Source organism: Amblyomma americanum, chromosome 4, assembly GCF_052857255.1.
Source record: "Amblyomma americanum isolate KBUSLIRL-KWMA chromosome 4, ASM5285725v1, whole genome shotgun sequence".
In the NCBI taxonomy this organism is placed as follows: Eukaryota; Metazoa; Arthropoda; class Arachnida; order Ixodida; family Ixodidae; genus Amblyomma; species Amblyomma americanum.
In genome coordinates, this window is record NC_135500.1 from 194,562,163 (window position 1) to 194,576,232 (window position 14,070).

The 14,070-nt window shown below is 49.7% G+C and overlaps 1 protein-coding gene across 1 annotated transcript in view; it reads right to left on the bottom strand.

Annotated features, from left to right (window-relative positions):
• Positions 1–1,795: 1,795 nt before the first annotated feature.
• Positions 1,796–14,070, bottom strand: part of LOC144127489 (F-box only protein 47-like) — a 62,250-nt gene continuing 49,975 nt past the window's right edge. The window contains exons 8-10 of the mRNA XM_077660481.1: positions 7,067–7,209; positions 3,595–3,742; positions 1,796–2,954 (exon numbers count right to left, since the gene is read on the bottom strand). Of these exons, the coding sequence (XP_077516607.1) occupies positions 2,854–2,954; positions 3,595–3,742; positions 7,067–7,209 (392 nt within the window). The 3' untranslated portion in view covers positions 1,796–2,853. The remainder of the gene's footprint in view (positions 2,955–3,594; positions 3,743–7,066; positions 7,210–14,070) is intronic.

Genomic DNA, 14,070 nt, shown 5'->3' on the forward strand with positions numbered 1-14,070 from the left:
GCACACAAAAAAATACGCGCCAATGAAGCTGAATAGAAAGGATCTCATAACACGATTTATTAAATAAAGAAACTTGCATCCTTTCTTCACATCATTGTTAGCGTCAAGCTTTTGTAAGACATCTAACGTGTTCGTGTGCAGAGGTGGGCAACCTCAGGAGGTTTCGACCTCAAGAGGCCGACCTCAACCTCAAAATGACCTCAACCTCACGTCGTGAGGTGAGGTCGGCAACGGTCGAAATTTTGTGAGTGAGGTAAAAAAAAATCAGACCTCAACCTCACGCGTGAGTTTGAGGTTGAGTGAGGTCGTCATTCAGTGAGCCATTACATCGTCGTCACGTGCCATTACATCGTCGTCACGTGACTAGGCTTGACGCCGCATTACATAGTTATCACGTGACCTGGTATTAGGTCACATTCGTACGACGTGATCAGTAATTATGCTGATCAGTCAGCGCTACCTAACTTCATTATTCACTATCAATCATACGTGTTAATTAGTGTGTGTTCGTTATTATTCATTATTGATGTGACATCATCATCTTCGTTGCGTGATTCTCGGCTTGTGACGTCACATGGTGCCGTTTCTTGCGGACATTTTTTGTGGATATGGCCTTGAAACGGAGCCATCTAATGCTTTCGCATGAATAAAAGAAGCCGCTCGATTCTACAAAATTGAAATATTCTGATATGCGTCTGCATAACCGTCGCATTGGAAAGTACATCGACGACCAGTTTCTTTATATTCGGTAACTATTCTCAAGCCTGAAAAGGGTATCGTAAATACCTCCCCCCCCCCTCCTCCCAATTTCTGGTAGATGGTACAGAAGGCCTGTGTTTGTGCATTGCCGGTTCGTGCGTGAATAAGCGAGAGGCTTCCAATACGGGCAAGTATGCACGAAGCAGGTTGCCAAATACTGACACATATAAAGTACTCACCGACGTACTGGTGGTAACCGCGAGTGGAACACCCTGCCCGCAGGCCATATACTCTCTGAGGGTTCATCCCAGATTATAAGCTTCTCCTATTGCGTGCACATAAATAGTGTCTGCACACACCTAATTAAATAGTACCATTATCATTTTGGCTTTCCGGTCTCTCAGGATTCTCAGAATTACTTTTAACTGAAAAACTTCTTAATCGCTTTTTGTTTTGTTTTTCGTTTGTTTTCTGAGGTCCACCCGCTCACCTCAATCTCACAATTTGAGGTTGAGGTGAGGTTGAGTGAGGTAAGCAGTGGCCTCAGGAAAAGTGCGGCGAGGGCGTCTAAGGAGACTTCAACCTCAATTGATGAGGTTGAGGTTGAGTGAGGTCGGCAGATTCTTTCTGAGGTTGAAGTGAGGTCGAGATTTTTGAGGTCAATTGCCCACCTGTGTTCGTGTGCTTCTTTTTCGAAGACAGGTAATCTCGCTTATCAGGGTGCGACCACATCAGTGTGTGGTAGACCTGGTGTGCTTTTTAGAAGACAGGTAATGCTCACTCAAGCGACACAGTCGGGGAAACGCATGCAGTGCGATAATAGATTAAAAATAAATAAAATAATGACCGCACTCGGAATAATGAACAGAAACAACGAAATTCAAAGCGGGAAACGAAGAACAGCTAAGCGCAGTTACGCACATCATGCATCCTCTCCCTTTGGGATACAGTTTTGCCACGCTGTGCGCAGCTGACTGTGCCGGCGATTTGTAACGGTATAGCAACTTTGGAGCTGCATGACGGTGCCACTGATAAAGAAATAAGAGACTGCCTTGACGACTCCATATTGATATTTATTCCTTGTCTTGAAGTTGTCCAGAACGTTCAAATAGCATGAGAATGACAGATGGTATGCAAGGCAACAACAATCACATTCGCCAACGGAGGAATGCGCATTCAAAGAAGGAAAAAAGAGAAGAAAAACATCCCTCGCGTTGAACTTGTGCGTACTTTGGCGTCGCTATCAGCACTTAAACGTGCACATAAGAGTGACTAGAATAACGCAGTCCGACTCCGGGACGTTTGTACACACACTGTGCTCTTTGTACACCCGACATAACAGCAGGAACTTCGGAGTGGTTTCCGCGCGCAAACGTTGGCATCTTGTTCAGTGCCTCAGTGTGCGCAGTACACATTTGTACTCTAAGTCAACAAAAATAACAGTTAACAAAAATTTTACCTATTTAATCGACGTCTGAGTAAGCGACGACTCGCTTACTCGATTACTCGCTTTGCCAGCAAAGTTGATTCCTTGACATAAGCACCCAGTCGATGACTCTCTTAACCGCCGCTCAGGCCAATAAAGAGCACAGAAAGAAGCCTCAGAGATAAGATAAATAGACATACACGCGACGAGGTCGTAACTAACAAACAGAGAGCACAAAACAAAGCGTAACGATTAGAACAGAAAGGTAGCTGAGTTGGTTATTATCCATATTGAACAGCGCGAGAAACGGCGAGGACGGAACAAGTGCAGCGCTGGTGTCGTTGTACTTATTCCGTCCGCGTCGTTTTTCGCGCTGTTCAATACGAAGTATAACGAGACACATAAAAAAATCACAAGAGAGTCGTAACTAATAAACAGATAACATACAACGAAGTGTTATGAGTCACATAAACTGACACATTACAAAGTCGTTAGGGTCGTATAAACGGACGCAGCGAAATCTCAGAAGTGATAAAGAACATACAACAAATTCAGACAAGTGATGAACCAGGAATAACGCTGAACTAAATAACTTATAACGAAGTCCTAAGAGTCGAATGGACCACAAGAAACGTGACGAAATGGCAGTAGTCAGAAAGAAGGAGACCACAGAACTATGTAGTAAGAGTCCTCCGAAGACACGGTTGCTTGAGACACGGTTGCTGCATTCAGGGGACCCCGCATAGCGACGACACGCAGGCCCTCCGCAGCATCGCCGCGCAGAAGGACATCAGGGCGCGGTAGAGCTGCAGTTCGCCTGCAAGTTCACCTGCAGTGTACCGATGGCCCAAGGAGAGAGGATGCGGCGTCAGTTAATCGAAATGAGCCAAAAACGTGGTACAGGCAAGGCATGTCCGGCATGTCACCTCGGCTGCTTGATAGGCAGCTCCGCACACACACACACACACGCCCACGCGCGACTGTTGGGCTCGGTCATTGCTTTCCTGTGGTCTCTCGAAAGCTCCTTACGTAGCAAGAAACCAGGGCTGAAACTGCCCCATGCACTGAGGGAGTCGAAACTTGTACAGCGCCAGACTTCAATGCCAGCGGAAATGCGTTGAATGCCACTAAGGTACTACTACTCAATCTTTTCGCAACGTCTCCAAAAATGATCCTGAAGGAGAAGAAGCCTGGACGCGGATTTGCAGGCACTATACAGGTGGCAAGAACTGCCAGACTATCTCGCCACGTGCATTCTCTCTTTCCATGGCGACCGCGTTGCAAGCAAGCGCCACCTCTACAGGAATACAGCAAGGAGAGATGGTAAGAAGGCATGCAAGGCGCCGTCGTACTGGGTGGTTTCATCGTCTTGTACCGCTTCACCCGTGGTCGAGACGAGATACACCTGACGTTTTTGTGCCAGAACCCACTGAAAAAGGAAATCCCCGAGAAGGACCATAGCGAGTCACCTCCTGCGTAGTAGCTCCGCGCCTCCATTAGCAGCATGTGGGAGAGATTTGGAAGAGCCGCGAGGAAGTTCACGGAACAAACAGCGTGGCTCACTGTCTGCACCACGTCCACGACCAGTGTCGGCGCCATGTTGGAGCGGTTCACCACCTGCGCGAAAGGAGTTGACAGCGCTGACAGCTCGAACTCTCCTTACAACAACCACACATCATTCTAGCAGTTCAGACGAACACCCTCACCACCACTGCACGTCTACACCTGTGTCGCCTCCGTTCAAAACCATTCATGCCGGGAATGCGCCTCGCTACACTCTAATTTGGAGCACTGTCTCATCTAAAGCCCCGTCGCTTGTCATACCCCTGTAATCTTTACCCTTATCTACCTACCTGGCGTGCCTGGCTGGAGTCCGTCCAACGGGACGATCACCTTGCCCTTCTCCGTCAAGCCAACGGCATGCTCATCACTCACTAGTGTGCTGGATTTCCTCCTCCAGAATAGCGGAAAAAAGGCTGGCTTCTCCTCATCAAAAGGCTGCAGGCAGTGAAGCTACCTTCTCGGAACAGAATATAGAGAGTGAGGAGGGGAGCCGAGAGCTCAAGTGAAAAAAAAAAAGAAATAAAATATGAATAAGACAATATTTACGGTCAACCTAGTAGGTTCTCACCCGCTGATGGTGGCGCTTCACTCATTGCGGGTGAAAACAACTTGCGATGTGCTGGCCACACGTGCGCGTACAAGCCTAGCCAACCAAAATGGCCAGACTCAAACAGCGCGTATCAAAAAAGGTTTACAGGTACACCCACAGCAGCGGAACTTGGAGACGAGAGGTGAAAAGTTGAAGAAATGTTGGCACCTTTTCTTTTTTGAAGTAGCTCCTGATAGTAAAAAAAAGTGACCTTCGTCACGTCATTGCTTTCAAAACAAGGGCAAATAATAGCCGTCTATAGCTCGCTAATAACATAAATGACAGCTGCCACAAATAATCATTTCAACTGCCTCTATTGTACCTGCGCAAACTCTACTGTCGAGTAGGCAAAATCGACAAAAATTCAGGGGGGCACTTTGTTGCGGTGCTGTGCGCAGTGTTGCTGCTTGTGTCACTGATGTGTGGTTAAGATGTTAAGTACACAATGTTAATTAAGTACACAATTGTTTGTGAACATTAAATGCTGGAGACACTGGAGGGCGTTTGGGAGGCATCCGTTTTATACGACGCTTTTCTGCAAGCACTCTCCAGCGTCCTAGACAAGGAGAACTACATATGCGTTGGCAGGAAGCAGCGTAGTCATTAGCACGCTCGGCTGCAGAACGAAAGGATGGTGGTTCGAATCCCATCGTGCACAAAGGTTTTTTTTTTTCTTATCGTAACAGACCGACGGACGGACGGACAGCGAACATGAGTCATTAAAGGCTTTCGCCTTAAAACAGGCGAACGAATTAAACGCGGAGGCGTATTTAGCACGTATATTTCACCACGCAGTCATCCCACCACACCTGTTGGTGAAGCCTACACGTCATCGAAAGGAGAAAAGAAAGCATCGGGATAGAAACGAGGCATAATAAATAGGAAAATCTTGGTCCGGAACGGAGCTCGCGTTGAGGCGCAAACCACTGTCGGAGCCGGAAGCGCCTCGACTTGAAGTCATCGACACTGCTGCCCTCGGCGGCTTGTGAGAGGGTCCACTCAACAGGTTGGCAAATTGGGCCAGTTTTCTCCTCATCATCTTGGCTGTTCTGAGCTGAGTACATTAGAGAAAAGTGTACAGCTGTATCTTACCGGTGCTCACCTACGGGGCAGAAACGTGGAGGCTAACGAAAAGAGTTCAGCTCAAGTTAAGGACAACCCAGCCAGCCATGGAAAGAAAAATGATAGGTGTAACGTTACGAGACCGGAAGCGGGCAGAGTGGGTGAGGGAACAAACACGGGTTAATGACATCCTAGTCGAAATCAAGAGAAAGAAGTGGGCTTGGGCAGGGCATGTAATGCGAAGGCAAGATAACCACTGCTCCTTAAAGGTAACGGAGTGGATTCGAAGAGAAAGTAAGCGTAGCAGGAGGCGGCAGAAGGTTAGGTGGGCGGATGAGATTAAGAAGTTTGCAGGCAAAGGGTGGATGCAGATGGCAAAGGATAGGGTTAACTGGAGGGGCTTTGAAGAGGCCTTTGCCCAGTAGTGGGTGTAGTAAGGCTGATGATGATGATGACATTAGAAAAACACAACAGGAAGAAAGCAGGACACAGACGGAGCACAACTTTTTGTATTTAACATACAACTACTTCCACTTGATACCCAAATGCGCTAAAGTTTTCCTCGTCTAACCACGTTGATACACGCTGTGTACAGTCGACATTTCCTCCCTGTCTGTGAACTTCATCTTGCTTGTCACGCTCGTGAGGTGTACTTAGCGTGGGACAGTTAAGATCGGGGAGTACGAGGCATCAGGAAGGCACCATTTCGTAGAATCTACAAGCTCCTTGACTTCTTGCCTTCTCAAAGGGAAAAGAAAGAGAAATGATAGTTGCGATGCTCCTGTCCTACACTGTACCACATGAGTTCCCACTTGCATGGCATGACCGTATCAGGGAAGTCCTAACAGCCACCACTGCATAGGGAACATTCGAGACGGCAAATATCACATAGGGAACGTTCTTGGTAACATGATCCCACATGAATACATTCTAGTTGGCATGAACATTCCAGATGACATGATCACACAGGGAGCTTTCTAGATGCAATCATCACGCAAGGAATAATCTCGAGAAAGCGTTCGCTCCCGAGGCCACTTGACTAACACTCGAACGAAAACATCTTCGACGGAATTCCGTCTGGTTGGGTTCTTGAGGTAGTTGAGAGAAAACTGACGCCAACCAATATTTTTAACTTTACCCAGCGTTTCGGGACCAACTCGGCCCCTTCTTCAGGGGTGACTAAAGTGTGCCAGTAGCAGCAGCGAAACATCGGCGAAACAAAAACATCCGCCTAAGAATAAGGCAACACAAAAATTACATCCGGCTAATGAATTCCGGCTAAGGAGGTGAGCGTCTTGGCCGTGGAGCCAAACCTGTTCAAGAGGCGACATGTTGAGTCACGGCACATCCGGCTCACAAAGGTGGCGATGAATGGGACTCCAGGAACGCTCCCCTCCGCGTACGTTAGTAAACTGCGCCACGTGCTAACAAAGGCAGAGCGAAGGCAGCAACCCGCTGCTGCTACTGGCACACTTTAGTCACCCCTGAAGTAGGGACCGAGTCGGTCCCGAAACGTTGGGCAAAAATAAATTATTGGTTGGCGTCATGATTTTTCTCTCGACTAACACTTCCATTGGTCACCAGGCAAACGCAAGAGTTTTTCGTTAGGACATACTACGCCAACGGCGACACCATTTACAAAAGGGAATACACTCCACGCAACTATTGATGCAGTATATGTGAAGAAAAAAAATGGACGGAGTGAGGAGTAAAGAGACGGCTCTCACCAGGATCATGTTGAAGATGATGCTAACCACTTGGGCCTCGCGCCCGTTGATGAGCTTGGACGTGAGCAGTGCGGCGCAGATTTCCAGGCCACAGTTGATGAGCAGTTCGGCACAGTTCTGCGCCCGCCACTCCCGGTACAGCCCTGGGAGGTGTTGAGTATGCGATGCAAGGTGATGGCCGCAGTAAGACGACGTGTTGGCGCAGAGAAACCTGAGTTCGGCTTAGGATATGCCCGTACGCTGCAGCCCCGTAGCATACAGTGCGATGTCATATCAGGGCGCGGCTGCTGACCCGGTGGTTGATATAAAGCAACTACGAATACAGGCACAATATACGGGTATACAGTATGCTGTCTGTTGCGTGCCTCAAATCCCGCAGCCCTAGCTGCATGCTGTAGCATGATGCTAGCCTGCCCCAATAGCCGCAGTGCTCTTAAAAGCATAACCCTCAGAAGGCTCGTTCAGTTAAGACCGGTACTGAAGAAGAGAATGAATTTTACCAGCCGAAAAAAGACGAGGGACAAGAGGAGAACTACACAGGACAAGGCTGGACTAACAACTGACATCTTTATTGTGCACATTCCTTCGAGTAACCGTCACGCATGCGCCAGGCCAAAGCAGACAGCCTACGCTTAATCGCCCAAAAAGTCAATCTCGTTCGTTGTCGGCCCAATAGACGGAGAACTGACGCAAGCATCACCATGTTTATCTATCAGATAGGCCTCAAGAATTTCACGTGCCTTTCTTGTTTTTACGTGGCCTAAAATGGTTACATGGATGAAAAGAGGAGAACACTTTCCGGGGTATCTACTACAATGCAAGGCAAGGTTGCCATCTTCCCCACTACAAATTTTTGTTCCCGCTGACGTGTGGAAAGTGTTATATAGGACAGACTGGTGATTGTATTAATGAAAGGCTGCGCAAGCACCGAACAAAAATTGGTAGTGGGGAAGAGCAATCTTGCCTTTCATTGTAGTAGATGCCCCGGGAAGAGTTCCCCTCTTTTCAACCATGTAATAATTTTAGGCCACGGAAAAACAAGAAAGCACGTGAAATTCTTGAGGCCTACCTGATAGATAAACATGGTGATGCTTGCGTCAGTTCTACGTCTATTGGGCTAATAAAGAAAGAGGTTGACTTTTTGGGCGATTAAGCGTAGGTTGTCTGCTTTGGCTCGGCGCATGCGTGACGGTTACTCGAAGGAATGTGCACAATAAAGATGTCAGTTGTTTGTCCAGCCTTGTCCTGTGTAGTTCTCCTCTTGTCCCACGTCTTTTTTCTGCTGGTAAAATTATTCTTCGACATGTCATACTAACTGGCCAACCATGCAGCCTTGCTTAGGAGAAGCCCTAAGTACTATATCCACTGACGCTCCACCAATGCGTGCACAAAGCATGCGTGCACCAGGAAATCGGAATAAAGAGAGAGAGAGAGAGAGTATCTCGCGCGAAAGCAGCGCTTAAAATACGTTCTACGCTACTGGTTGGCAACCTGGGGCCGAGAAGCGCGGATGTGATTCACGTCGGCGCCGCAAATTCCGTCTGATTGTGCCGGAAACGTTAATCAGATAATGGATTCAATAATACCTTTGTACGTGAAAACACGTCATGACCATGTGGATACCAAATCTGTGACTGTGAGTGCAACCGTTTGTCTGTTGTTATCGATTTTGTGCGGACCACCTGGGACGCGCTAGGCGTCCGTTAGGCCTAGCCCAACTTCGACTGGAGACGCCGGCCCGGAGGCCCCTTCGCCGCCAGTCAGTCACCGATTATGTGAACCCACCATGTCGATGGAGGTGGCCGTCGAAGGTACGGACCTGGATCCAGAACATTATGACAGCAGCTGGGTCGAAGTGCTCCAACGAAAGGCAGAAGCGAAACACCAACGGAAGCTTCTCGAAGGTTCCAAGGAGAACGCCAAGATGGAGACGCGCCGTTTCAGACGCGGGGAAGCCGGGGACAGAATTGCAGGTGGGGCCGTGTTAGGCCTTACAAAAGCGGCTCGGAGGAAAGTGGCTGAACGATCTATCGCCATGAATCTTCCGAGATTCTCGGATGAAGGTGTCAAGGTGATTATTAGGCCTCGTCAAGGTCTGGGCGCGATTAAACGCACGTCAGGCCCACTGATCAGTCAGGCCCTCGCCAAGGCTGCCGGACTCGGCTGGTCGGAGCAGGACCCATCGTGTGTGAACGGAAAGCAAGGTACGGTGCTCTTTCATTCCTTGGACTCCAACCGAGGCGTGAAGGTAGCTGCAATCCGTTGCTTTAAGCTCGACTACAAGGAACACGAAGTTGTGGCCAATATGATCGCACCGGAGGATTGCGGACGAGGGGTAGTCCACGGGATCTATGAGAGATTCACGGAAGAACAGTTGTTCAAAGCCCTGAGAAGGGATCCGAAGAATCCAACGGTCGCTGGAGTGCGTCGGATGGGCAAGACTTCCACTATTATTATCACCTTTCTGGAAGCTGACGTTCCAAGATTTGTCAGGATTGAAGGCATGCTCATGTCCTGCCGGTTGTTCGAAAAGAGATATGAAGTCTGCTTCAGGTGTGGAGAACTTGGTCATCGCTCCGATGTGTGCGATAGTGAAAACCCAAAGTGTCGCGGCTGTGGGGTAGTGTCGCCGCCCGAAGATCATCAGTGCGTTTCCAAGTGTCGCCTATGTAGAAAAGGCCATCTGGCGGGTGACAAGCCCTGCAAGGAGCTCTTCCGCACGCACACGTGATCAACAAGAAAGAGCGGGAAGCAAAGTTAGCCGCCGAGTTGGAGGCCAAGAAGCGGCAGAAAGTCCGTTTCAGCCGCAGAGACGGGCGCAGTGGATCCCACGAGCGACCCACGTGCCATCCGAGAGACCGTTCCGCTTCGTTTCCTCGCCTGCTGCCGCCTCCGTCCAAGACGATGACGGAGGGCTCTCGATCGAAGCACAGCAGAGGAAGCAGCAGGCGCCGTCAAAAGTGGACTGTGTAGGCAGTGTCTCTCAGGATTCGGATGAAGCCAAGGCTCTCAAAGACCAGAACCGATTATTGCAAGCGCAAGTTAGGGCGCTGCAGGAAAAGGTTAGGCCGATAGGCAGGATTTCGCAGCCGATGAATGCTGAAACGCAGCCGGCGGAGCTGCCGCGGAAGGAACAGGCAGAGCTCGCTAGAGAAGGTCCTCCAGCAACAAAAAAGAAAAGAGGTTCCAAGGAGGATCTTGAAACCCGCATGCAAGGGTTAGAAAGACGACTGAATAAAAAAGAACAGGATGATCAGATTTTTCAACAGCAAGTTATGGCATCTTTGAGGCACCTGAGGGCTGCTATGGAACAGATGCGCGCCGATATGGCAAGCGGAGACGAGAGAATTCAGTGGGTATATCAGGAAATTAATAACCTTCAAAATGGCTCTGCGTCACCGTAGACAGACCATTTGCGAGCGGAACTGTACGGGCTTCGGTCGCAAACGCGCGGTATTCCAGACTTTTCTGATGAGCAGTGACAAACCCGAAGTAATCGCGTTGCAGGAGTGCGGTAAGCGCGCCAAGCTGGCGAGTTACAAATCGTACGTAGGAGGAGGTGACAACACGCGAGTAGCCATTCTCGTCAAAAGGAATATAACGGCGTTGTAGCATGATACCGGGACTACAAATATAGACCATATTTTGCTTGAGATAGTCCCGCAAAAGAGAAAACTCAATAGTCTGTTCATTCTGACTGTATATAGCTCGCCACGCGAAAAAAGTCCTTGCGGCTTTGATAAACTCTTCGCGAATGCGCGCGTGATCTCGAAGGGAGGGGGCCTCTTTTGATAGTCGGGGACTTTAACGCGCATCACCCGGCATGGGTGTATAAGTACACGCAAGTAAAAGGACGCGAACTATGGACTAGTATTCAGCAGAATGGCCTAGTGCCTCTGACGGATCCCCTCAGACCTACACGGCAGGGCAACAATGTTTCGACAGACACGTCCCCGGACATAACTGTACCCGGAGGCCACATCTCCGTCACGTGGTGCAACACGGACGAAAACTTGGGTAGCGATCATGATGCTATCGAAATTGTAGACGACAACGGACCACCGGTTGCCCGCATCAAGAAGGTGGAGTCGGTGAACTGGGAGGCTTTCCGAAATGGCCGCCACTGACATTGATGACCGGAGTAAAAAATGTCCTTCAGTCGGTCCGCGAGGCAGCAGAGGAGGTAGAGGTTGACGAGGAAGTCGAGGGAGTAGATCGTCACATGGTCAGTCTCTGGCGCAAGAAGGAGGATCTTGAAACGCGAATTGCGCAGAGGGGGAGTAAGAACAGGAACTTTCGAAGACAATTGGCCTTTGTTTAACAAGGAAATCGAAGTGTACGCGCTCATTTTAACAAGGCAAAACTGGAACAACATTTGCGACAAACTGGACCGGAACATCGGGAAGGCAGGTACGCGGCACTTGCTTCGACATCTTCTAGATCCGAACAAATCCAAACAGGAGGCTAGGACAACTCCATCGGCTAGTACATACATTTTACGAGACCGCGGAGACTCTCATATCCCCAAGTCCGGGACCAGATACTTGAGCTGCGTGAAGGGTGCGGCTAAACCGCTACCAGATTACAAGGGGCAGGAAAACCCGGACCTAGATAAACCGATAACGGATGCCGAGGTCCGGGCAGAAATAAACAGACTGAGAACCAGGACTGCCGCGGGTCCGGACAAGGTCAGCAACCGAATTCTAAGAAATTTGGACGACACATCGATCCGACATCTCGCAGCCTTCATGCAGGAGTGTTGGGAAGCCGGTCGACTCCCGTCGGCGTGGAAGGACATGAACCTTGTGTTCCTCCCGAAGCCGGGAAAACAGCCGGGTTTCGAGCACTTGCGTCCCATTTCGCTCACGTCGTGCGCGGGCAAACTGATGGAACATGTGATTCTGACCCGGCTGAACCGATTTTTTGAGGACAATAGTATATATCCAAATACCATGATTGGAGTTAGACCGCATTTATCTGCATGTGATGTCATGCTGCAGCTAAAAGAACAGATAATATAAAATTCAACACTAGACACCAGGGTGAGCGTTGGTCTAGACGTGTCGAAAGCTTTCGACAACGTAAAGGATTCGTCCATGGAGAGTCCGGCTGCGTTAAACGTGGGTATTCGCACCTACAACTACATAAGCGATTTCCTTCCAAACAGAACGGCATCTATAAGTATGGGGGGTAACACAATGACGGGTATTCGACTGGGCAACAAGGGCACCCCGCAGGGATCGGTGTAGTCCCCGACCCTGTTTAATATCGCCATGCTTGGCCTCCCCGCACAACTGGACGAAATTCCGGGGCTGAACCATACGTTGTACGCAGATGACCTGACTCTGTGGACGTGCAGGGGCAGTGACAGCCAAATTGAACTGACACTTCGAAGAGCTATAGATGTAACAGAAAAATGCTTGGAACCGACAGGGATCAGGTGCTCGGCCTAGAAATCGGAAGCGCTATTTCTCGCGCCCATGCGGTCGCCACGGCGTCGGCGTATAAAGCAGGACGGACCGTATAACGCGGGAATCACACTCAGGGGCAACAGTAACGTAATTCCAGCAGTGGAAATCACTAGGGTTCTAGGGTTACGAATTCAGGCTAACAGCACGAACTCGGAAACGATTCAGAGACTAGAGGCTAGTACCAGCCAAACTTGCAGACACCTAAAACGAATCGCTGCCAAACATGTGGGTATGAAAGAAGCTAACCTCCTTAGGCTAGTCCAATCTTTCATAATCAACAGGATAGTCTACGTGGTGCCTTATTTGCGGCTTTGCCAGGCGGAAAAGGACAAACTTGACATTCTAATCCGTAAAGGGATAAAAACAGCACTAGGTTTACCACCCTGTGCGCCCACGGACAAGATTTTCAGTCTAGGGGTCTCGAATACCCTCGAAGAGCTCATGGAGGCTGCAAGGACCTCGCAATATCACACTTCCGCGCAGTCGTACTGGTCGCAGCATTCTGGAGAAGCTGGGGCACGAGCCACGAGCGTGCTCGAGACGTACTGACCCGGTTCCTAGACAGGTTATAGGACAAATTAAAGATACCCCCACTCCCCAAAAACATGCATCCCATCCTCCATGAGAGCCGAATGAGGGAGAGAGCAGTAGCGTTGCAAGCCCGCTTTCAGGGCAGACAGGATGTCTTGTATACGGATGCCGCAGAATGCACGAACAGTACGGGGTGCATTTCGATAGCAACTAGGGAAAACGGAGGCCCGGTAGCGTGCTGCAGCACCCGGCACTCGACAGTAACGTAGGCGGAAGAGTTGGCCATTGCGCTGGCTCTAGCTCAACAACAGGTCCAAATTATCGTGACTCTATATAAGCTATTAGAAATTTTGGCGCGGGCTGCATTTCAGCGACAGCAGCACGAGTGTTGGCCGGCAGTCCACCACCGGCAGAACAGGTAGCGCTCATTTGGACACCCGCGCACCAAGGGTTGAGGGGAAACGAGAAAACGCACGCACTGGCCCGAGGATTAGCTACTTTCCGGGATCCCAGTGGCGTCTTGTGCACAACCTCGTCCCCCTCGCGCGATGAGGACTTCCTACAGTTCGATGAAGATCTTAATACGTATCAGGAAATCCTAAACCATTACAAATTAGGCAGAGCGGTACTTCCGAAATCAAGTAAGCAGCTAACCAAAAAAAGAAGAGCTTGCGTGGCGCAAGCCACAAACCGTAGTATTCCCTAACCCTCAGCTTTATAGCAAGTGGCACCCGCAGATTTTCAGCCCCAGGTGCAAACGTTGCGAGGGCATAGCGGACATGATCCTTATGGTATGGACGTGTCCGAGCTTTGGACAACTTGATAGAACGGATGAGTCCTGGGAGGCACTGCTTCACAACGAGGACGAAACTAAACAACGTGAAGTCATCCGTCTCGCCCGTGCCACTGCTGAGATTCAAGAGATCCCGGTCGACGGCTGAGGGGGAGGACATGGCTGGGACCGAGCGGCGCCTCGGATACCCATCCAACTTTTGACGGGTG